Source organism: Emiliania huxleyi, assembly GCF_000372725.1.
Source record: "Emiliania huxleyi CCMP1516 unplaced genomic scaffold EMIHUscaffold_55, whole genome shotgun sequence".
Lineage (NCBI taxonomy): Eukaryota > Haptophyta > Isochrysidales > Noelaerhabdaceae > Emiliania > Emiliania huxleyi.
The window spans coordinates 235,471-259,195 of record NW_005197877.1 but is presented as its reverse complement, the minus strand read 5'-3'; the positions used below and the strand labels follow the sequence as shown (position 1 = coordinate 259,195).

Here is a 23,725-nt window from a genome sequence, read left to right as displayed (position 1 = left end):
GAGGCGCGCGTGAGGCGAGGGTGGGCGCGCCGGCGGTCGAGCCACCAAACGATTCGACGTCGCGCAGCTCCGCGCTGGCGGGCACGACCGAGCAGATGCTGTCGGCGGCGGTCACGCGACGAGCGAGAGCCGCAGGAGCCCTCTGAGGACCAGGCGCCGGAAAGCGATGCGAGCGGCGGCCGCGATCAGCCACCTATGGGCGGTCACCGGGGTGACGGTCAAGCTCGCGACGGGGTGAATCTGGTGCGTCTCATATCACTGGTGGGCTGGGTGTGCAGCAGCATCGCTCAAAAAGAGGCGAAAAACTCGACAGCTACTTTGAGTGTCAGCTCTCTCGGCGCACCGTCCTCGACCGCGCTGAAAAGCTGGCTGGTGGTCGCGCGCAGCGCGTCGGCGCGGCTCCGACTGGCCGGGCACCTCGGCTGGGTCCATCAGCATGAGGCCCGCCCCGTCGGGCAGCCCCACGAGCGCATGGGCGGCCGGCGCTGAGCGGAGGACGGCGGGCTGAGATCCGCAGCTTTGCCACGAAAAACGAGAGGCTCGCCGGGGGAGTGTCAAGTATCGTACCCTAGATCCTGCTCGCGCAGGTGGGGACCCTGTCCTTCTCCCACCCCTTGTTTGGTGTGTCCGTTTTTTATATTTATTTAGATTTATACACTGGCCCCCTGTGTGTGTCCTCGCCCTTGTGGGGGAAGGGGAAGGGCTGTGGTGTGTCTGTGCATGCATGCATGCACATGCATGCATGTGTGTGTGTGTGTGTGTGTGTGTGTGTGTGTGTGTGTGTGTGTGTGTGTGTGTGTGTGTGTGTGTGTGTGTGTGTGTGTGTGTGTGTGTGTGTGTGTGTGTGCGTGCGTGTGTGGGTGTGTGCGTGTGTGGGCGCTGTGCGAGCCGCCCTGAACGCCACGAGCGCGCCGCGAGCGCCATAGCGCCGCAAAACCGCCGACGAGCGCCGTCAGCAGCGCGTGACCGCCACCCAAAAGTGGAGGTACATGAGGAGGTGCAGCCAGCCTGCTCTATCAACCCCGGCGCATCCGCGGAGGCGCGACCGGTTCGCGGTTCGCCCGGGCCCTTTTGGCTCCCGGTTCGAATCGCGGTAGGCGCGCGCCCTCGCGGAGCGACGCGTGGCGCGCGACGCGCGCGCGTGCGTGCGCGTCCGCGCCGAGCCGAGCCGTAGCCGTATGCCGTCTGCCGTCTGCCCTTTGGCCGACGGCCGCCGCCGCCGCCGCCGTTAGCTGCGTCGCGTTTTGTGCGACGCGCCGTGTGGAGACGCGCGCCGCCCGGCGCCGAACGTGCCGGAGCCGGTCCGGCGCGCGCGCGGGCGGCCAGCGCCTGTAAACAGACAGCCGTGCCGCCCGCACGTTCAAAAGTGACACACAGCTGGAGGCAGGTCGCTAGACTGAGATGAGACCGCCAGTGGAGTTGGGAGTCCACCGTGCACCGCGCTGCGAGCCTGTCGTGTCCCTTGTCAGGAGCAGGAGAGCCCCACCTATTGCCCCTGATCGTCCTTCCAAAATCCTGCTCGTGCAGGTGTGGGCCCTGTCCTCCTCTGACTCCCATCCCTCGTTTGGGATTGTCTGTCTTCTTTCTTTCTTTGTGTGAGATTCGCGTGACCGTGAACTCAGCCACGGTGCGGAGCCAGCGCTTCCGCTTGGTCATTTCGACGAGCGACGACGCACCCCGAGCCCCGAGGTCAGATGCTCAGATCCCTCTAGAGAAGAAAAACGATAACATCGATTTACGTACAGTACTCGACTTTCGGACTCGCAGAGTCGCACCAAGCGAGGAGAGTCTCAGTCTGAGGTGCCCGGGCGCTGCGCCGTGAGGGCGGGGCCGGCCCGCGCCTGCTCCTGCTGACAACCCTCAGTCGCGACTGTTTTGCGAGAGCAGCCTCTCGACCGCCTGAGCAGAAAGTTCCAGCCTCGTTAGCGATGTTCTTTGGCCGGGCTCTGATCTGTTTCAAGCGTCTCGCAGGGGAGGGCGCCGCGGCCTGCTGCAGCGGCGCCAGCGACTCAACCAGCTCGGGCAGCGCGTCTAGGATCGGTGCGACGTCCGCCCCCGCGTGCACCTGCGGGTGCAGAAGCAGGCGTGTGGAGTCCACTCCTGGCACATGAGCTTCTAGCAGGGAGAGACAGAGAAAAATATGTAACGTCCTCAATGACCCGCCGGCGCACGCATGGCGGTGGGCGGGCGGCGGTGGGGCAGCGCACCAATAGGCTGAGCACGATGGGCGAGCAGCTCGCGTGCACCACCGCGCAGTCGTCGCAGAACGCGGTCATGTGCCTGCGCGGCACGGGAGCGGTTGAAAGGAGAGGTTGGAGGGAGAGGATCGGCGAAAGTGCGTCTGGCAAAGCGGTCCGGTGAGAGCGCGCCGGCTCTTTCCGAGCCCGAGCTTGCTGGTGTGGTCGGCGGTCTGCGAGTACGTCGCCGATAGCCGCTGCGAGAGCGGGGCGTGTGGGGCGCGGCGCGTGAGTGCTGAGCGGATTTGCGGCTCGAGGCGGTGGCGCGCGAGCCTGCAGCCTGGGCTCGCAGGAGGCGTCGCCCGCGCACAGCAGGATGGCGCCCTCCGGATCGCACACGAGAACTGTCTTGACGCCCTCGAGCCGCCCGAGCAGCTGGTCGAAGGAGGAGTCGGCCGGCATACTCGTATAGGTGTTAAGGAGAGGGGTGTGATGCGCTAGCCGTCGCCCACCCTATGGCGCGTCCGCCTATCTTCGCAGTCCCTCGCCGATTCTCGCCTGCAACCTTCATGCCGCCTCGCGGTCGTCCCACTCTCGTCGTTCTCATAGGAGCGTCATTTTGTACCCACCCCCCCTACTTCGTGGGGACCCCCCCGCCGGTCGGTGGTCTGCCCCCGAGGTCAACCGGACCCCCCCTCCGGTCGGTCGCTCTCTCGGCGGCGGGAGGTGTGACGACCGACCCCCCCCTCGGTCGGTGTCCCGCTTGCTTGCCGTGAGCCAACTCAATCAAACGCTCTCCCTCCTTCTCGCGAATCGCCACGGGCGCTTCGAAATCGCCGGTTTTCACTATGAAAACTAGTCACGCAGCCAAGCGCCAAGGAGACTTCTTCGCCGAGACCCGAGCGAGCCCGACTCCACACACATATGTGGAGCATCCACGCAGTCGCAGGCCTGATCCTGCTTGCCGTCGCTTTGTACAAGCTCTGGCAGCGCTCCAGTTCTCCACAGTACGCGCGCGCAGACTCGCTGCCAAGCCGGGCGTCGGGTGGCCAACCATGCGGACCCTCATGACTACGATGACTTACCAGAGAGACTTGATCGACACATCGCCGCCGCCGTCAAGTCGCTCCTCAAGCGACAGCGAATGGCAATCGATCCGGGTGCTGGACGCCGCTTCATGAGCAACTCAGTTTTAGAGATACTAATAGAGACACTAATTTATTCACAGCTGCGGCGAGTGCGGCGCGTGGCTCACGAGCTGCCGCAGCTCGTCGAGAGAGAGCATGGGGTCGAGCCTCGTCGCAGCCAGGGGGCGCAGGCCCTCCACTCGTTGCAGGAGGCAGCCTCCGCCCCCTCCCTCGCAGTCGCGTTGGAGGAATGTGCCGGCAATGAGCACTTCTGCCCTGAGCGGGTCGACCAGGTGGCGCCTCGCGGACCTCCCGCCGCCCGGAAAGGGGCGGCCCAGCCACTCGCAGTACATCACCGCCACACCGATGCCCGGGTGTGCGCGCTGCCGCGAGCGCATGGTTTCCGAGTCGGCGAGCGATGTCAGAAGTTAGGACGGCATTTGGACGAGTATGGTAAAGTTGAGCGTGTAAGGAGCGATGAAAAGCAAGTGGCGACGTGTACCTTCCCACGTCGCCGCTTGACGAGCTTGCGGGATCTTGCGGGCGGACGAGACGAGACGGAGCAATATCGCAAAAAGAAATCGCAGGGTGCCTGCGGCCGCCTCTTTAGCCTCCCTCGCAGCCTCAGCCTCCGCCTCGCCCGCCTCAGCCTCCGGCCCGCCACCTTCGATGGCCACTCACTTTGAGCCATCCGCCTCGCCGACAACGCTTCTGGGAAGGGGCTCCACCGTCCGCATCGTCAACCTGCAGTCGGCTGGCGGGCAGGCGCTCAATGGAAAGAGCGGCAAGTTGCTCTCCTTTGACGCTGACGCCGATCGCTGGAGCGTACAGGTAGACGCTCGCACGACCAACCTTATCAAAGCGTACAATCTGGAGTACGGTGAGCGGGTCCAGCTCCTTATCCTCACCCCGGAGCACCCGGGCTGGTCCATGGAAGCGCACCGCGTCAGTCCAATCGCCGGGCGCATCGCCGGGAACGGCCTTGGCAAATATGCTGATGGCGATCACGCCGTGGCAGTGTACGTGCACCCGCCGTCATTCACGGCAGCGTACCAGGACACCCTCGCGAGGAAACTCCGATCAATGTCTCTGGGAGCCGACTACGTCGAGGAAATGATGAAGGCGATCGTCACTCGGTGCGGAACGGCAGACAGCACCTGCGACACGGTGGACATGGCCAAGCGCACGACCTGCTTCGCCTGCGGGGCCGTTGCGCCCAGCGGTACCACTTTTATGACCTGCAAGCTTTGCGTGGAGCAAAAGCTCGCCTCGCCGGCGCGGTACTGTGGCCGTGCGTGCCAAAAGCAGCACTGGAAGGAAACGCACAAATGCGACCACCAGCAGTGGCAGTTCAATGAGCTCGCGAAGCTGTCTCTGGAGACCGAGAGCCGCGAGGCGCCGGCCTCGTCACTGCAGCAGGAGGCGGAGGCGAGATCCGAGGATCCTTACTTCGCACGCATGTCCGTCGGGCTCGAGCTACTGACAAAGTCTGACTTCAAAGGGGCGGCGAGGTCTTTCCGCAAGGTGATCAAAAAACACCCACTGGAAGCGAGCGCCTTCCATCACCTCGGCGTGGCGCTCGGTCGCTCGGGCGATGACGCTGCTGCAGGGCAAATGTACGCCAAAGCCTTCGAACTGTGCCAGCCGGACACACCGAACTGGGCCACTAGCTTCGCGTCGGCGGTGCTGAACATTATGTGTTCTACCGCGCGCAAGCCCGAGTGGTGGAGCGACTCCACGCTCCTCTCGCTGTCGAGCCGAGCGCTGGCTTGCTACGAGGGCGAGCAGCTGCCGGCTGGCCTCGCAAGGTCTCCGGACCCCTTTGTCGTGCGTGCGCTGATCCTCAGCGGACATGTCAACGGCGTGCGAGAGAAGTCGCACGGTGCGCCATCGGCTAGGCCATCGGCCATTGCAGGCATGTGCTCGACCTCTTTGCCTGAGAATCGCACGCCAGGTGACCTCCACGAAGCTGCCCGCTGCTATCGATGTGCCGGAGAGGTGATTCGCGCCGAGGAACCACAGCACAGCACCGCACAACGCATGGAGGCAATGGAGGGCAACGCAATTGTGTGTGAGCGAATGGCACGCGCTATGCTTCGCGACTCCGGGGCCAGCTGCGGCGTCGGTGCGGTCGGCCTCTCCCTCGCCGCCGCCGCGGTGGGCCTCCTCGTGCGCCTCCTCCTCCTCCTGCAGCAGCTGCTGCTGCTGCTGCTGCCGCGCCGCCGCCGCCCAGCTCGCCCCCGCCGCCGCCTCCGCCGCAATCGCCTCTGAGGCCCTCGTGGGTCGAGAGTGGACGCGTTATCTGAGCCGAATGTCCGGGCCGGAATTCTTGTCTGCGTGAGAAAGAGAAGGTCAGCGTGTGGGGTTCGCGTTCGGGCGGGGGGGCGGTGCGCGCCTGCGGCCAGGACGGGCAGGCGGGCCGGGAAGGAGGGTCGGATCGGACATGCCATGGGCGCGAGAGGGGAGGGGTGACTCCGCCAGGACCCAACCCCCCTGAGACCCCCCCGACCCTCGTCCCCCCCGCGCCCGCACCTCTGCGGACGGGCCCCACCCTTCATGGACGGGATCATGTAGTCCCGCCCACGCTGTCGTGGGATCGAGATGCAGCCCTGGGTCTGCAGTGCCTCTTGGATTGACTATGCCACGCTAGTGAGCGTCCTTCCGTGTACGTACGGGCCCGGGCACATGAGAGTACGTACCTTACACAGAGAGAGAGAACACAACCCCCTCTCTCTTTTCTCCCAGTAAGCTAAAAGTACGTACACAGATAACAAGTGCATGTGCACGGCCCACAAAACATGAACGCACGCAACTCGTGTCGCTCCCGATAAGTGCAGTATCACGCGACCGTTATACACACGGTCCACCCCCCTGAGATTCGATATCGATTGAGATGGCAGATGCAGATGAGCTCGCCCGAGCTCGCGCGTGTGTTTCAGCCTACACTCCGGTCTCCGCGGCCGACAGCTCCAACACTGGGGTCTGGGCTCTGCTGTTCAGCTGCCACGATGTATCCCAAACCACCCAGGATCCGATCTGGCAGTGAGTAGGGCAGTGTGGGTTTCACACCCGGGGCAGGTAGGGGATCTGGGACGGCAGTGTGCGGCAGTTGCGGGCAGTACGGGTCCACAATGGCGAAAGTGCTTAGCAGCGGCGGAGGTTCCTTGAGCTGCCCCGACACGGCCGTGCTAGCGGTGGAGCGTGGCGAGGATGAGGCGGTGCTGGCGTGGCTTGAGGGCGGCGGGCGGGTCGACGCGACGTACAAGAGACGAGGCGTGAGCGGCGTCACGCTGCTGATGGACGCCGCCAACTACGGCCACGAGCGGGTGGTCGACTTGCTGCTGCAGCGTGGGGCGAAGGTCAACCTGCAGAACAGCGACGGCGGCACCGCGCTGATTCTCGCCGCCCACTACAGCCACGAGCGGGTGATTGAGCTGCTGCTGCGGCACGGCGCGGAGATCAACCTGCAGGACAGCGGTGGCTTCACCGCGCTGATGCTCGCCGCCCAGGAAGGCCGCGAGCGGGTGGTCGACCTGTTGATACGGCACGGCGCAGAGATCAGCCTGCAGGACAGCCACGGCTCCACCGCGCTGCTGCTCGCCGCCCACAACGGTCACGAGCGGGTGGTCGACATGCTGCTGCGGCACGGCGCGGAGGTCAACCTGCAGAACAGCAACGGCTACACCGCCCCGATGGACGCCGCAAGCAAAGGCCACGAGCGGGTGGTCGACGTGCTGCTGCAGCACGGCGCTGAGGTCAACCTGCAGAACAGCAACGGCTACACCGCGCTGATGTACGCCGCCGAGAACGGCCACGAGCGGGTGATCGAGTTGCTGATTCGGCACGGCGCGCAGATGAACCTGCAGAGTAGCATCGGCGGCACCGCGCTGATATACGCCGCCGACAGAGGCCACGAGCGGGTGGCGGATTTGCTGCTGCAGCACGGCGCTGAGGTCAACCTGAAGGACAGCATCGGCACCACCGCACTGATGCGCGCCGCAGTCGGAGCCCGCGAGCGGGTGGTCGAGCTGCTGCTGCGGCACGGCGCGGAGATCAACCTGAAGGACAAGTACGGCGTCACTGTCCTGATGTGCGCCGCCCGCCAAGGCCACCCCGCCGTCGTGCTCCGCTTGCTTCGGGCTGGCGCAGATGCAAAGGCTCGCTCTGCGACCGGCAGGTCCGCGCTGCAGTTCGCCAAGGAGCAAGCGGTCAAGGTGCTAGCTACTGCCGACGCCGCCAGTGCTCCTGAAACGGACCACGCCGGGTGCGTGCGCGCTCTCACAGAGCACGCAGCGGCGCTGAGGGAGGCGGAGGCGGCGGAGAAGGCGGCCGAGAAGGCGCTGGAGGCCAAGGGGCGGCGCGAGCAGCGCGAGCGGGAGGAGGCGGCGGCCGCGCGAGAGCGGGAGCGGGCGGCACGCAGGCGGGAGGCGGAGAGAGCGGCGGACGAGGCGCGCCGGGCGGCGGATGCAGCGGCGCTGGAGGAGCAGAGGCGAGCCATTGCGGCGGAGGCGGAGGCGAAGCTAGCCGCTGAGCGCGCGGCAGCAGAGGAGACGCTGCGGGCGAGGGAGGCGGAGAGGCTTGCGGCGGAGGAGGCGCAGCGAGAGGAGCAGCGGGCGGCGGCGGCGGCGCGCAAGGCCGCTCAGGCAGAGGCGGCGCGGCGCGACAAGGAGGCTGCGGACAAGAGGGCGGAGGAGGAGGAGGCGAGGCGGCGCGCAAAGGCGGCAGAGGCAACGGCGGCCAAGAAGGAGGCCAAGGCGAAGAACAATAAGGCCAAGAAGGCGCCGTCTGCTTTCGCGCTCGAGGAGGAGCGGAGGGCGCGCGCTGCGGCAGAGGTTCGCGCGCAGGAGGAGAGGGCGGCGCAGCTGGCTGCTGAGCAGGAGTCGGCGAGGCGGGCGGAGCGGGAGGCGGAAGAGCTAGCGGGTGCGGCAGAGCGGGCGGCGCTGCGCGAGGATGCGGAGCTGGCAGAGGCGCTTCGCCGGTCAGAGGCGGATGCGGAGGAGGCGCTGGCGCGTCGGGTGTCGCGGTGCGAGGAGGCGGTGAGCAGCGAGTCGACCGGCGGAGGCGGGGAGTTGCCGCTGCGTGTCGAGCGGCTTGAGGCGAGCCTCGGCGCGGCGACCGAGGGCAGCCTCGAGGAGCGGGTCGGCGCCATCGAGCGCTTGATCGGGCCAGAGGCGGGAGAGGCGGCGGAGCAGCATCTGCTAGTCACCGAGCCGTTTGCTGCCGTCTCACTAGCCGACGCCGGCCTCGACACGGGACGGCCGGCTGCCCCCGAGTCCACGATGGGGGGCGAGACCACGTGTATCGTGTGTTTCGCGAGAGCCAAGTCGCATGCTGCGGTTCCGTGCGGGCACTTGTGTGCTTGCGGGCCATGCTCTGAGCTGATGCAAGAGTGCCCTTACTGCCGCGAGCCAGTGATGATGTGGCTCGCACCGCGCCCTGTGTGATCAGCGATGGAACGTGGGTTGACATCGACTCGGAAGATGTCCCTGTGCTTCATTCAGCGGAGTAAATTTTTGCGTGCGCCAGGCCCAGGGGGGCGTAACCGTAAGCTCCAAGGTTGGCAAAGGACTCTGGGGGGAGGCGGGGGCCCCCGGAGGCACCGTGCGCCGCGCAGCAGTGCGGAAACCGCGGGGCTCCGGCTCTACTAGTCTCTACTAGCACCGACTTCCCGATTAAGTACGGTTAAGTAGAGGGCAGATTTGGAGAGAGCTCGAGGAGTACATACAGATAGACCCTTCAACCATCAGAAAACCCCGACCTGATCGGTCGTACTGACCGCCGACAGATCACTCCAGACAGCAGACAGGCCGACGTCTGCACACGGCCGGCCGGGCGAGAGGCTTGACACGATCCGACCCTGCGACCCTGACGCTGCTGCTCTAGCTGTCAGACATGCGCTGCTGACTGCTGCCACAATGTGCGACCGGTGCTGACCCACTCGGCGGCCTTCCCGGTCAGTGGTGAGGCGCAGTTCAGAGCTGTCGATGGCGCGATGCCGCACTGGTCCCACATCGGTGACACGAGACCACCACGTTTGCCGGTCCAAGAGAGAGGCACCGGCGCTGTCCTGAGAAGGTGCATGATCCCTCTTGACTGCCCATGCGCGCGAGGCTGTGTAGGCATAGCCTCGAGATTGCCAGCAGCCAATCCGAGGCAGTTTGTGACGCGCATTGCGTCAGAAGCGTGCACGCGCTGGAAGGACACCTTCCTACTGGCCGTACGATCAGGTCGTCACTGAATGCCGAAGACTAAGGCCGCGAGCTATGCAGGCGGTCAGTTGAGCAGCATGGCACGGTCAGCAGCGCCGAAAGGATGTCGCAAGGCGTGATAGCATGGCCGCAAGTACGCCGAATTCCCATGGAAACAAGTAAAAAATCGCGCGAAAAAGAAAAAAATGCCAAAAAAATCGGCGCCTGCGGCGGGCTGGGGGACCCCATCGATTCATGGCACATGACGGACGGTAAGGCCATATCTCGCATGATCTCCACAGCCCCTGAGCAGGCGGTGACGGCGTGGCTCGCGCTCGACCCCGCGGACGAGGACAACGGCTGCCTGCGCTATGTGCGCGGCTCGGCCGCCGGCGGCGTGCGAGCGCACCGCTATAGCGGCGTGATCGGCTTCTCGCAGACGCTGGACGCTGCCGCGGACGCCGCCGACGCGCAAAACGAGTTTGCGTTGCCCGCGGCGCCGGGCGACTTGCTGCTCCACACGGCGACGATGGTGCAGCCGATGTATGTATGTATGTAGCCGACGCGAATCGCATAAAATTCTTTTTCTCGCGATGTCCACCCAACGGCGCCGCTCGCGCCGCCTCGCCGCCGCCGCCGCCGCCGCCGCCGCGCACTGCCCCCTCCTCGACCTCCCCACGGACCTCTTCGTGCGCGCCCTCTCTCGCTGCGACCCCGCCGACCTCGCTCGCGTCGCGGCCGTCTCCCTCCTCTTCCACGCCTCGCTCGCGGAGGACGGCATCCGCTTGTGGGCGCAAGAGCGCGGCTTCGAGCTGCCGGCGCAGCCAGAGGGCGAGAGCTGCGCCGTGCGGTGGCTGTGCCTCGCTGCGTTGCTGTGCGAGTCCAACCCGCCGGCGAGGGTGGCCGCAGGCGAACTTCACAGCCTCTTCATTGACGGCGAGGGGCGGCTCTCGTCTTGCGGCTCGGCGCCGACCTTCGACCCAGTGCTACTCGGGCACGGCGAGGGCGTGACGCGGCTCAACACGCCGACCCGCCTCCCGTCGACGCTGGGTGTGCGCACCGTGAGCGTGGCGGCGGGAAGCACGCACAGCCTCGCCCTAACCGCTGACGGCGCTGTTTGGAGCTGGGGCTGTGGAGCCTTTGGCAAGCTGGGCCACGGTGACGAGCAGGACCAGCTGGAGCCAAAGAAGGTGGCGGCGTTGGCTGACCAGCGTGTCGTCGCTGTGTCGGCTGGAGGCGGGCACAACCTCGCCCTCACCGCCGACGGTGCTGTCTGGAGCTGGGGCTTTGGAGGAGGCCATTTGGGCCACGGCGACCAGCAGCACCAGCTACTGCCCAAGAAGATCGAGGCCTTTGCGGGTCAGCGCGTCGTCGCTGTGTCGGTTGGATTCTTCCACAACCTCGCCATCACCGCCGACGGCGCTGTCTGGAGCTGGGGCGATGGAGGCTACGCCCAGCTGGGCCACGGTGTCAGGCAGCGCCAGCTGCTGCCAAAGAAGATCGAGGCCTTTGCTGGCCAGCGCGTCCTCGCTGTCGCGGCTGGATGGTTCCATAGCCTCGCTCTCTCCGCCGACGGCGCTGTCTGGAGCTGGGGCTCTGGATATGGACAGCTGGGCCACGGCGACGAGCAGAACCAGCAGTGGCTGCCCAAGAAGATCGAGGCCTTGGCTGGCCAGCGCGTCGTCGCCGTGTCGGCAGCACACTACTGCAGCCTCGCCGTCACCGCCGACGGCACCGTCTGGAGCTCGGGCCGCGGGGCCGAGGGCCAGCTGGGCCACGGCGACGAGTACGACCAGCTGCTGCCCAAGAAGGTCGAGGCGTTGGGGGAACAGCGCGGCGTCGCTGTGTCGGCTGGGACCCACCACAGCATTGCCCTCACCGCCAACGGCGCTGTCTTCACTTGGGGCAAGGGCGAGAGCGGCTGCCTAGGCCACGGAGAGGACCTGTCGAACCAGCTGCGGCCCAAGAAGGTCGAGGAGCAGAGCGGCAGCGGATGAGACTCAGACTGAGAAGCAGAAGGCGGCGCGCGGAGCCGGAGGGCGGCGCGGCGCGACTGGCGGGCGCTGCCACCCTGCCAAGTGGAGGCAAGGTTTGAGTCTGAGGCGGCTAGCGTTATCCGAGTCATGGCGACTCAAACCTTTCCTCGTTGTGTGTCCGCATGTGAAGGCCACACTGTCACACCCATCGCACGCTGGCCTTGAGCAAACGAGTGAGACAAGGATTGCCGCTTGTTCACCGTGAGACGAGTGTGAGACGCTCTGAGATGAAATGACGAGACGTAGTAGAGACGACATTGTCACACAGCAGGGGTGAACATTTGGGTCCGTCAAACACGTCTCTGAAGGTGACTGTGACACCACTGTGCCGTGTGTGTGACATCCTTGAGACAAAGTGAGACTGTTGCTGTGACCAAGGCTGAGACAACGCAGAGATCGGTGAGAGTATGTGAGACATTACTGAGACGCATTTGTGGCACAGCGTTGAGACAGGGACGAAACACCCGTGAGACAGAGACGTCTCACCTGTTCGCCCCTAAAGCCGTAGAGCCAGGTCCTGTCATCGACGCGCCCCGAAAGAATGTACAAAGTACAATATTGGATCGGAAACCGCTCTCCATGCCGCTCTCCTCTATGTGGAGCTCTTATCCCCCTCGCCTCTTTGCGTTTGGCCTTGCACGAGCCTTTCCGTCTCACTCAGTATGGTGTCCGTCCTGCAAAGGAGCAGCGCCATCATGCGCGCGGGCGTCCCGGCCGCGAGCGCTGCCCGCCGCACCTCCTCGACCTCGCCGTCCTGCACCGGCGCGACCAGCTGCGTGAGCGGCCCGTGGACTGCCGCGACCAACCGGCTCACGTCCGCGGCGTCGACAGCGCCGCTGAGCACCTTAGCGCGCAGGGCCGCACTCCCGACAGCCTAAAGGCGGAGGGAGCAGAGGAGAGGTGGGAAGGGTGGCGACGCGGAGGGCGAGATCGGCCGAGCGAGGGCGAGCTGCCGAGCGGCCGAGCGTGAGAGAGGGGCGAGGAGGAGCACGGGTGTGAATAGGCACGGGTGTCTGGGGTCTCTCGGGCCCCGGCCTGCTCGAGCTCCGCGTGCACCTCCAGCCTGCCAGGCAGTAGCGCACTCATCCGGCGGACGAGGTCGGACAGCAAGCGCAGGAGCAACTCCGCGTCCGACTCGGAGAGGCGTCCCTGCGACAGGGCTCGCACGATGAGCTCGTACCTCTGGTCCCAGCCTTGGTCCCGGCCTACCCGCAGCTTGAACCAGTCATTTGGCGATCTTCACACCGCCCGCAGCTGGTCCCCGCTGGCGCTCGCCCACGGCAGCGGCCGCCTCGGCCGCCTCGTCGCGTTGCGCACCCGTCTCGGCCTCCGCCACCGCCTCCCGGCTCGCCGCACCCACGCCGCGCGCACCAGCCTCATCTCTCTCCTCCCCGGCCTCCGTCGCCTCTCTGGCGTCCTGTGCCTGGCCCTCCTCCGGCGCCGCGGCGGCCAGACCCGCCGCCGCCTCCTCCCCCTTCTCCTCCGCCGCGGCCGCGCTAGCCTCTCGATCCGCCAATGCATTCGCCGTCGCCGGCTCAATCGGCACAGCCGCTGCCGTCTGCGCAGCGACCGTCGAGGCGGCTTCCGACACGGTGGTGGCGCCGGTGCCGCCGCTACCAGCGCTCCCCACCTCCGCCTCTGCATTGGCTCGGCTGATGGCAGCGCCCACTAGCGCGACCGCCGGGATCGCCGCCACGCTCAGCTTGTGATCGGCCGCCCACGCCGCAAAGCGCTGAGCCGCAAGCTCGCCCTCTGACCGCTGCTGGCTCCGTGCAGCTTTCAGCGTCTGTGCCTCCTGCGAGGCCGCCGCTCTCGCCGCCGCCGCCTTGTCCGCCTTTGCCGCTGCCGCCGCCTTCGCCGCGATCGTCTTCTCCGCCTCCACCGCTGCCGCCGCCTCCGACTCCGTTTCCGCCTTCTTCGCCGCTCCCGCCTTCGCCGCCGCTTCCGCCTTTGCCGCCGCTCCCGCCTTCGCCGCCGCTTCCGCCTTTGCCGCCGCTTCCGCCTTTGCCGCCGCTTCCGCCTTCGCCGCCGCTTCCGCCTTCGCCGCCGCTTCCGCCTTTGCCGCCGCTTCCGCCTTTGCCGCCGCTTCCGCCTTCGCCGCCGCTTCCGCCTTCGCCGCCGCTTCCGCCTTCGCCGCCGCTTCCGCCTTCGCCGCCGCTTCCGCCTTTGCCGCCGCTCCCGCCTTCGCCGCCGCTTCCGCCTTCGCCGCCGCTTCCGCCTTCGCCGCCGCCGCCTTCGCCGCCGCCTTCACCTTACCAGCATTGCTCTGTTCTCCCTTATCCGCCGCCTCGGACGCCGCCGCCGCCTGCCTCCGCGCCGCCCGCCTCTCTGCCGCCGCGGCGGCCGGCGCTGGCAAGTCCCTCGACAACGCCTGTGAAGTCCCGATGGTGTAGCCCGCGACGGCGGCAATGGAGACCGAGGCAGCGAGGGCGGCGGCGGAGTTGCTGCTCTGTCGGCCCAGCCCGCTCGGCCCTGCCCGCTCGGGCCCGCCCGGGCTCGGCCCTGCCCGCTGGAGCTGCAGCTGCTCGAGCAGCTCCTGCCTCTGCCTCTCCGACCTCTCCAGCTCTCTGCTGCGGGAGACAAAGCCGACGGAGGTGAGGGCAGTGGAGCCAAAGAGGAGAGTCTCGAGAGCCGAGGGCGCCGACGAGGCAAAGGTCCCGAACCAGTTCGATGGCGGCGACGGAGCAGTGGCCAGCAGTTGAGACGCAGGAGGAATAGGAGGCGGGAGCGGCACGCTCTTTGTCCGAGCTGGGCCTCCGGGCAGCAGGCCAGCACTGGCGACGGCAGCACCTGCGACGAAGCCGCCGAAGGCTGTCGTCAGGGCGGCGGCGGCGGCTTTTGACAGCAAGTCCGCCTCGTACGCCTCAAACCGGTCGGCGAGCCTCTCAACATTTGCGCGGCTGCGGTCGAACCGGGCGAGTGCGGATCGCGAGGACGCAGCTTCGGCGCGGCGAGGCCACGACGGAGGCGTGAAGCCGAGGGCCAGCAGGCAGGGCAACATGTGCAGCTGGGTGCCGCCCAGCTGGGGCCACCCCCTCTTCCCCGCGCTGTCGGGCTGTTCGATTCGAGTTGCTGTGCCGTCTGGGTGGGCGTTCACACCTCTAGGCTCTCAGCTTCTGGCCGTGGCGTCGTCTCTGCGGTAGTCTGCGGCCTTGAGCGTCCTGTGCTCCTGAGGTCTGTCTCCTTCGCGGAGAAGGAGGAGCGCCTGGACGCTGGAGGTGGAGCCTGGTGTGATGGCGCCTTAGCTTGTGCACGTTATTCGTCTCGCCCAGGACTATGTATATTCTTTTCCTTATAACTTATATTCTCCCCGGACCGTCTATTTTTTCGAGAATATTCTCGAATATGGAAGTGGGCGCACTTCCATATGCCGCCCCTCTATACCCTCTATATTCTCAAAGATATTCGAGAATAACGTGCACAGGCCAAATTGGCGCCTGGCGACGAGGGCCTGGACCCAACCGCCAACCCCCCTCTGGTCTTGCTCTTGGCTCGCTTGCGGATCGAGCTTCGAGGCAGCGGGGTGCGGACGCCGGGGTGTATCATTCACCATTATCCCGATGATACACCGTCGCAGTGCTGTGGGCCTCGCCTGTGCACGGTGTCGCACCGCACAGCGCGTACTACACACCGACTGACCGACACGAGCCACAGCACTCACCAAAGTGCGAGCTCTGCGTCACACCTGGGCCCCGGGGCGGGCGCGCCGCCACAGCCGCACCGGGCCGTGCCGGAGACGCACACGCACAGGCCGCGCACACCGCGGCCCGACAAAGAGATAGTGGTCTCAGATGGCCCGCGCGCCGCGCTGCGCCGAGGGGAGCACGCATCAGCAGCGTCGCCTCGTGGGCTCGACCTGGGAATTCCGCTTGATGCGCTCGTCCGACTGGGACTGGGATCGATCGCCGGGCAGGCGGCGGAGAGGCTTGTCGCCAAAGGCGTGCCGCGACCAGCGGAGCTGCGAAGCGCAGGAGGCGGAAGACGAGGCTGACCGCGTGAAGAGCGTCGCGCTTCCCGAGAGACTAGAGAGGGTCGAGCGGGCGCCGGCCGCACCTCAGCTCACTCTGGAAGCGCCGCCGTTACCTGAATTTCGACGAGGATGGAGGGTCGGGCCATAGCGGCTTGAACGGTCGCTCGCGTCGGCTTGTTGTCCGCTTCAACCCACTCGTTCCACACGCCATTCATCCGCTTGAAGTCGGCTTCGATGTCCTTCAGCCAGATGGTGGCGTTCAGCGCGTTCGACTTGCTCGTGCCCGCCTCCGCCAGCAGCGCGTCTATCTTTGCAAGACACGACTTGGTCTGTTTCTCGACACAGTCTCCAGCGTCGGCGGCCGTCTGCCCCGACGTGTACACGACGCCTCGGTGGATCACGACTTTCGACATCCGCGGATCGTCCGTGCCGAGCCGCACGATCGACGAGCAGCGGCGCGCGAGCAGTCGCAGCGAGCGCGTCATGTGAAACTCGGTTTTTGGCAAGAGAGGAGGGCAGAGGCCCCATATATATAGGCCAGAATTCTTTTTCTAAATTCTTTTTCTTGACCTCCACAACATTTTAACTTTTTCGGTGTCAAGTTTTCCGGAGCTTTACCCCCCGGCCGGGCATCGGCAGGCGTGACACGTGGCCAGATGCGTGGACAGCCTATGGGAGCGAGCGCGCACAGGACAGTGGGAGCAGCTCCCGGAAGGCAATCGCTGGGTTCCGGCTCTTGGTGGGTAGGGGACGCCTTGTCTCATACATATCTCATTTCAGTTCGAAAACGAACCGATCTCATTGGGTCATTATCGTGGGCGTGGGCCGCCCTCGATCGTCACACCGGTGGGCGCACATATAAAAAAATATGCGCAGCTCTCCGCCGCGCGCGCGGCTGCATTCCCGGGGGGGCCGAAATGCGTTTCTATGGCGACGCGGCTCGAGGAATCGCACACCCGACGTATTTTCCCCGTGCAGTGGTACTAGCGAGCAGCGGGCTTGCTTCTCGGGTCGTGTCTGTGTCTTCAATCAAACGCGCTCTAGCCCAAGCCCCTGCCGCCTCGCCTTGCCAAGCGTCTCGCTCCGCCAGCGCCGTTCCCTCTGCCCGCGCCGGCCGGGCTGGCCAGCCGCCTGCGCACGGCCCTCTGCGACTGGCTGCCCCATTTTGTGCCGAAACAGCCGCCAGAGAAGCCCGCCGATCCGCTCGTCGGCACGATGGATGGACCACGGCCACGTTTCGAGCGATAGGCCGTCAGGCTCATCCTGCCACCAGTCCAGGTGCCTGCTCACATCGGCGATGGCGAGTGACACGACGCGCACAGTCGCGCAAAGAGCGCGCAGCTCGCGCGGTACCGGTAAATGTCCATGCGCACCACTGGCGCGTTCCAGTCACCAAAGCTCACGCCGCCCAGGTTCTGGACGCACGTGGCGACCCGAAAGTCGCTCGGGCCGCACCGGAGACGCGCCGCGCAATCCGCCCAGTCCGAAGACGGGATGCTGTCGAGCAGACCCGCACTCAGCAGGACTCCACTGCCTGTCCACAGCTGCATGGGTGAAGAGGCGCCCTGACCGAGCAGACGCCCGCTGTGGCGCCCGTCGCGGTCCGTACCAACCGCCGCCTTGTTGGAGCGGAAAAAATTACGATCTCTCTCTCTCGAGCAGAAAGAATTCTCTTTACCCCCTGTGTGGTGGCGGCGTGCCGTCCTCCCATCCCTCCCTCGGGTTGTCTGTTTTCTTTCTTTTAGAAACAATTCTCTCTCTTTTTCAGTGCACAGTGGTAGGGATCCCCATGCGTCGAGGACGCCGTCGCTGTGGAGAAAGTGGAGTCTATGTCGCCCTTCCTCGGAGTCCGGGTCGCCGTCCGAGTCGTCGCACGTCCGTTCGGCTGTGCATGTTGCTAAAATCTCTCACACATATGTCCGAAACCAGAAGGAAACAAGGAGGGTCCAGCAGTTGCGTTTCCGGAGATTCCCAGACAGACAGAGATCAGAGTGTCGCAGGAGGTGGTGGAGAATGACCTCCAGACTGACCCGGAGAATCACCTCCACCCAGCCCCACCTCAGCACCCCTATTATCACACTCTCCCCCACAACAGTGATGAATAGTCTACCTATATCCCTATAAGCTAATTGACTCACTCTTTAGCAGGAACGTCCACGGCCCGCTCCTCGAGAGCCGAATCTCCGCTTCCTTTGTGTTTGGGCGAGGCCACGGGTGGTGCGCCCTCGTGAGCATTCTCATCAGGACGCTGATCCGCGACGCAATGTTGTGTGCCGTCAGCGTGACTCTCTGTGTGTCAGGGATAGTCAGCGGGCCGTCCATCAGAGCTCCAGTAAGCTCGGAGTCAGACACCCCATTAGCGCGGCTCGACCTCTTTGAGTCACTGCCTTCCCGGCGGTTTGGCTGTAGAGCCTCTACAACAAACTCTACAGCAAAATCGCGCTCTACATCGCTCTACAACGGAGGCAGTTCGTCACGCGGCGGATGTAGAGCTCTACAGCTCTACAGCGCTCTCCAGCGCTCTACATCTCTACATCTCTACAGCGCTCTACACTCTACATCCTCTACACCCTCCCTCAGGCTCCATTCTGGCAACTCTCGAGCTACCACCTCGCGGCTCGTGGTCTTCCCACCCTCGTCGTCCTCTTTGGTGTCTCCTTCATCTTGCGGGGATTCATACCCGGTTTTTTCGCCCGCCCGCCAAGTTTTTCAGTGACTCCACAGTGTTATTAGCTCTCACTTACCGCTTCCCGCCTCCCGCGCACGGCGAGCCTCTCCCCGCCGCCGCACCGCGACCAGCCTACCGCCACCACCACGCGAGCCGGCCGCTCTCGCCTCCGCCGCCACTGAGCCAGCTGCCGACACCCGACTCGAGAGACTGCTGCTCTCGCCGCCGTCGCCGCCGCCGCCGCTGCCCTACCATCACCACCAGCCGGGCGGGGCGCCGCCGCCGGCCTCGCACGCGCGCTCGCCGCCGACGCCGCCCTCTGCGTTGCCGAGCACGCCGTACAGCCCCTCCCTCGGCGCTTGGGAGGCGGTGTGGGCGGCGGTGCGGTGTCGCTGGGCAAGCGGCCGGTGCCGAGACCGCTCTTTCCTCTCTTTGTTTGACAGCGACACGTGATTTTTGTCTCGTGTCTCTCGAGTTTCATTCGTGTGCCCCCCGGCGCTGTCCGCGAGGGAGGGAGATAGGAGAGATGTCCAGTGCGGACATTTGACTTCTGTGTTTTACGATTGCTCTCAGAGCGACTCGAAGTCGCGCACCCGGAGCACACACTACGGCTTTATCCACTATGCACTCTCACAGATTTCTAGCGTGGTGGCACACCGCGGTATCCGGTGTCGCACACGCCGCGGAGTGTGGTGTCTCAGGCGCTCTGGGACAACTCAGGGTTGGGCTGCTGCGAAGGATTGTAGACGATGCACACTCCTTTGTCCATCGTGACCACCCACAGGCCTCGGTGCACGCTCGTGTCGACCTCGACAGTGGTGAGAACGGGCGGCTTGGCAGCACTCGAGCTGTGTGCGCGGCGCTGACAGGGCCAGTAGCGCATTAGCAGTTTGAAAACCAGAACGTAGAGGGGACATGACAAAAGGAGGACGGACAGGGCGATGGCCATCGACATGTCTGAGGAGGTTGAGTCTCCGCCGGATGGTGTGTAGGTGTAGCAGCCGTAGAGGACGCATCGTCGTGGCGGCGGCGGCGGCGGCGGCGGCGCGGACTGCGGCGGCGGCGCAAACGGATCCATGAGAGCCGGAATGGCTGGCGGTGACATGCTGTTGCCATGCATAGCCAAGTCACGGTGCGACGTAGATAGGTCTCGTCAAAGAGGGAAAAGAAATACGCGGCCTGGCACGGGACCCCTCGATCGTCTCGCCCTCCCTCATACTGGGAGAGAGAGAGAGAGAGAGAGAGAGAGAGAGAGAGAGAGAGAGAGAGAGAGAGAGAGAGAGAGAGAGAGATGTTATTTGTGTCATACTGGTGTGTTCTCCACCTCGCCCACCCCTCCGCCGCCCTCCACCTCGCCCACACCGCCGCCGCCGCCGCTCGTGCTGCCGCCGCCCCCCACCTCGCCCGCCGCCCCCCACCTCGCCCACGCCGCCGCCAGTTCGCGAAGCGCCGCCGACCGTGTCCTCCAGAGTCGATCGGCCTTGTCGTCCAGGAACGCGTCGGCGGTTTCAAGGACGCGGCCCTCGCTGGAGCGCATCTCCCTCGCCGGCGTGGCCCGGTCCACTCCGTGCCGCGTCGCGGCAGCGCGCGCCGAGGCAGCATCACCCCGGCCCTCCCCCCACATTGCATACGCCGCCCGGAGTGCCTCCGTGGCGCAGGCGCACCCTCCATGGTGTCCCCTGCGATCGAAGCACTTGAGCTCCCCGGCCCTTCCAGTCGTGAAGGGCGTCGCTCGGGGTGCCTGCCGGCTCTGCTAAGATCCACCCGAAGGTACCCAACGGGAGTCCGGCCTCCCTGGCCGACGACTCGAACTCGCCCGAGGGCAAGATTCGGGGAGGGGCCGCCCCCTCCAACCCCGCCGCTTTCCGGACCCTCTGCGCCGCGACCTTGTCCGTCTTCCTCATTCGTCTCACCCGCCTCGCCAGGCGTAGGCCCGTCCCCCACCTCGCCCTCCTCGTCCAGGTCCATACTCGAGAAGCTGCCTTGCGAGTCGGACTGCCCGGACAGTCGACAGAGTATCCTGCGAGCTTGCCTCCTCCTCCCAGTCCACGTCCATGCTCGAGAAGCTCCCCTGCGAGTCGGGCTCCCCGAGCAGGATATCCTGCGAGCTCGTCGCGAGTCTTCTTTGTGGTCTACAGCACTTGAGTCGTTTGGGACTCTGAGTTAGATCCACTTTCGTTTCCACCGGGCACGTCGTCACAACTAGCGAACAACAAGCGAGCTTCCCTAGACAATGCGTGTCGCGATCCACATCACCACCGGCTCGCGGCAGTATGGGCACAGCTGCAACCGATCGGAGCAAGGACCGCAGACGCACTGATGGCCGCAAGGCCCGGCCACGTGTGTCTTGGGCCGGGTGAAGCATACTATGCACGTGGTCTCCCCGCCCATGGTGGACTCTGGGATCGCTGCGCGACCCGTGTCGAAGTTGGCGTCGGCTAGCGAGAGCGCCGCAGCGGGCCGCTCCTCACTCGGCGGAAGGTCGTCGGCCGACTCGGCGGGAGGCGCCCGCTCCTCCGTTGCGCGCCTCGCCTCGTCCTCCAGCCTCGCGCTCTCCTCGAGCACCGCCGCCAACTCCGTCTCCTCCGCCGCCGCCAGCGCTGCCTCATCCTCAGGCTCTTGCGACGGCCCAGCGCCGCCCCCGCCGCCCTTCCCCTTCTTCTTCTTCTTCTTCTTCCCCTTCTTGCTCTCCTTGGTGCGCTCCCCCTCCTTCTCCGCCTCCTCCTCCGCCAGCAGCGCCTCGGCATGCCGCGCTGCCTCCGCCTCTGCCGCCGCCCTCTCCCCCTCCCTCGCCGCTGCCTCCGCTGCCTGCGCTGCTTTCTTCGCTGCTGCCTGCGCTGCTGCCTGCTCCTCGAGGGCGCGCACGCACTCGGCGTGGCCCCTCCTCTTGGCCATCTGCAGCGGCGTGCTGCCGTCCTCAGTGCGCAGCTTTCTATCCGCGCCCGCCCGCAGCAGGCGGAGCACGACGGCGGGGTGGCCTTGGAGGGCGGCGAACATCAGCGCGGTGGCGCCGTGGCTGTCCTGCAAGTCAACCTCCGCGCCGCGCTGTAGCAGCAAGTCGACCACCCGCTCGTGGCCCTCGCCGGCGGCGAGCATCAGTGCGGTGCCGCCGCTGCTGGTCTGCAGGTTGATCTCTGCGCCACGCTGCAGCAGCAGCTTGACCACCCGTTCGTGGCCGTTTGTGCCGGCGCTCATCAGCGCGGCGCCGCCTTCGTTGGCCTGCAAGTTGATCTCCGCGCCGTGCTTCAGCAGAAACTCGACCACCTGCTTGTAGCCGTTGCCGGCGGCGCCCATCAGCGCGGTGCAGCCGCGGCTGTCCTGCAGGTCGATCTCAGCCCCATGCCGAAGCAGCAAGTCAACCACCCGTTCGTGCCCATTGGCGGCGGCGGTCGTCAACAGCGTGATGCCGCTCACGTCGCCTCTCTCGTACGTCGCGTCGGCCCGCCCGCCACTGTCGAGCCACACCAGCACCGCCGCCTCGTCGCCACGCTCAGCCGCTGCAGCAGCCTCGTCGGAGACTTCCACGACACCGCCTGGCACCGCCGACACCGACGCCGGCGACAGATTGCCCGGCCGCACCCGCACGCTCTCGCCGCCTCCCTCGAGCGCCACCGCGTACCGCCCGCCCTCGAAGCTCTGAGCCACGCCCCGCTGCCCGTTCAGCTCGGGGCGGGAGGAGAGCCCGCCGAGCACGACTCGCTGGCCGAGCAGCGGCGCGTCCACCGCTGCCGCTGCCGCGCCCGAGCAAGCGCCGCCCACCCCTGCTCGGCCGTCTGCAGCCGCCGCTGCCTCAGCCAAGACCTTGACGCACTCGGCATTGCCATTCTCCTTGGCCAGCTGCAGCGCCGTCCTGCCGTCCTCAGTGCGCAGCTTTCTATCCGCGCCCGCCCGCAGCAGGCGGAGCACGACGGCGGGGTGGCCTTGGAGGGCGGCGAACACCAGCGCGGTGCAGCCGTTGCTCTCCTGCAAGTCTATCTCCGCGCCGCGCTGTAGCAGCAGGTCGACCACCCGCTCGTGGCCGTTCCCAGCGGCGCCCATAAGCGCGGTGGCGCCGTGGCTGTTTTGCAAGTCGATCTCCGCGCCGTGCCGAAGCAGCAGCTCGACCACCCGCTCGTGGCCGTGGAGGGCGGCGTACATCAGCGCGGTGCCGCCGACGCTGTCCTGCTGGTTGACCTTCGCCCCGTGCTGCAGCAGCAAGTCGACCACCCGCTCGTGGCCGTACATGGCGGCGCCCATCAGCAGCGTGAGGCCGCTCGCCTTGCCTCTCTCGTACGTCGCGTCGGCCCGCCCGCCACTTTCAAGCCACGCCAGCACCGCCTCCTCCTCGCCTCGCTCAGCTGCTGCCACGACCTCATCGGAGACCGCCACGCCACCGCTCGACGCCCGCTCCGCCGCCACTGGCGACAGATTGCCCGGCCGCACCCGCACGCTCTCGCCGCCGCCCTCGAGCGCCACCGCGTACCGCCCGCCCTCGAAGCTCCGCGCCACGCCTCGCTGCCCGTTCAGCTCGGGGCGGGAGGAGAGCCCGCCGAGCACGACTCGCTGGCCGAGCAGCGGCGCGTCCACCGCTGCCGCTGCCGCGCCCGAGCAAGCGCCGCCCGCCCCTGCTCGGCCGTCTGCAGCCGCCGCTGCCTCAGCCAAGACCTTGACGCACTCGGCATTGCCATTCTCCTTGGCCAGCTGCAGCGCCGTCCTGCCGTCCTCAGTGCGCAGCTTTCTATCCGCGCCCGCCCGCAGCAGGCGGAGCACGACGGCGGGGTGGCCTTCGCCAGCGGCAAACATCAGCGCGGTGCAGCCGTCGCTGTTCTGCTTGTTGATCTCTGCGCCACGCTGCAGCATCAACTCGACCACCCGCTCGAGGCCGTAGCCGGCGGCCATCATCAGCGCGGTGGCGCCGTCGCTGTCCTGCAAGTCTATCTCCGCGCCGCGCTTTAGCAGCAGCTCGACCACCCGCTCGTGGCCGTTCCCAGCGGCGTACATTAGCGCGGTGGAGCCTTCGCTGTCCTGCAGGTTGATCTCCGCGCCGTGCCGAAGCAGCAAGTCAACCACCCGCTCGCGGCCGCTAGCGGCGGCGCCCATCAGCAGCGTGATGCCGCTCACGCCGCCTCTCTCATACGTCGCGTCGGCCCGCCCGCCACTGTCGAGCCACGCCAGCACCGCCTCCTCCTCGCCACGCTCCGCTGCTGCGATGACCGCTTCGGTGGCTGCCACGACACCGCTCGACGCCCGCTCCACCGCAGCCGGCGACAGATTACCCGGCCGCACCCGCACGCTCTCGCCGCCGCCCTCGAGCGCCACCGCGTACCGCCCGCCCTCGAAGCTCCGCGCCTCGCCCCACTGCCCGTTCAGCTCGGGGCGGGAAGAGAGCCCGCCGAGCACGACGCGCTGGCCGAGCAGCGGCGCCTCGGCAGGATCGCCGCCGCTGGGCTTGCGAGCTCCACGCATTGTTGAGGTCCAATTCCTTTTTCCCGGTATTTTCTTCTTGTTTGCCCGTTTGCCCAGAATTTACAGCTCGTGAGCAAGAGAATGGCGATTGGGGGGGATTGAAAAAAAGACGCG

The 23,725-nt window shown here is 66.3% G+C and overlaps 4 protein-coding genes across 4 annotated transcripts; 1 reads left to right on the top strand and 3 right to left on the bottom strand.

Annotated features, from left to right (window-relative positions):
* Positions 1-1,693: 1,693 nt before the first annotated feature.
* EMIHUDRAFT_422070 (hypothetical protein) lies at positions 1,694-2,709 on the bottom strand. The gene is made up of 5 exons (XM_005765502.1): positions 2,511-2,709; positions 2,370-2,434; positions 2,208-2,280; positions 1,988-2,065; positions 1,694-1,899 (listed from the first exon to the last, which is right to left on the bottom strand). Exons 1-5 carry the CDS (start codon positions 2,637-2,639, stop codon positions 1,861-1,863), a joined length of 384 nt encoding a protein of 127 aa, XP_005765559.1. The 5' UTR covers positions 2,640-2,709; the 3' UTR covers positions 1,694-1,860.
* Positions 2,710-9,781: 7,072 nt separating this feature from the next.
* Positions 9,782-11,587, top strand: EMIHUDRAFT_212858 (hypothetical protein; the record flags this gene model as incomplete). Its single annotated transcript, XM_005765501.1, has 2 exons — positions 9,782-10,039; positions 11,531-11,587. 2 exons carry the CDS (start codon positions 9,782-9,784, stop codon positions 11,585-11,587), a joined length of 315 nt encoding a protein of 104 aa, XP_005765558.1.
* A 533-nt stretch (positions 11,588-12,120) lies between these two features.
* EMIHUDRAFT_212857 (hypothetical protein) lies at positions 12,121-14,529 on the bottom strand (the record flags this gene model as incomplete). The annotated part of the gene is made up of 3 exons (XM_005765500.1): positions 12,121-12,402; positions 12,585-12,765; positions 14,084-14,529. 3 exons carry the CDS (start codon positions 14,527-14,529, stop codon positions 12,121-12,123), a joined length of 909 nt encoding a protein of 302 aa, XP_005765557.1.
* Positions 14,530-15,587: 1,058 nt separating this feature from the next.
* Positions 15,588-15,911, bottom strand: EMIHUDRAFT_66865 (hypothetical protein; the record flags this gene model as incomplete). The annotated part of the gene is made up of 1 exon (XM_005765499.1): positions 15,588-15,911. The coding sequence occupies one exon, from the start codon at positions 15,909-15,911 to the stop codon at positions 15,588-15,590; it is 324 nt and encodes a 107-aa protein (XP_005765556.1).
* Between the last annotated feature and the right edge of the window lie 7,814 nt (positions 15,912-23,725).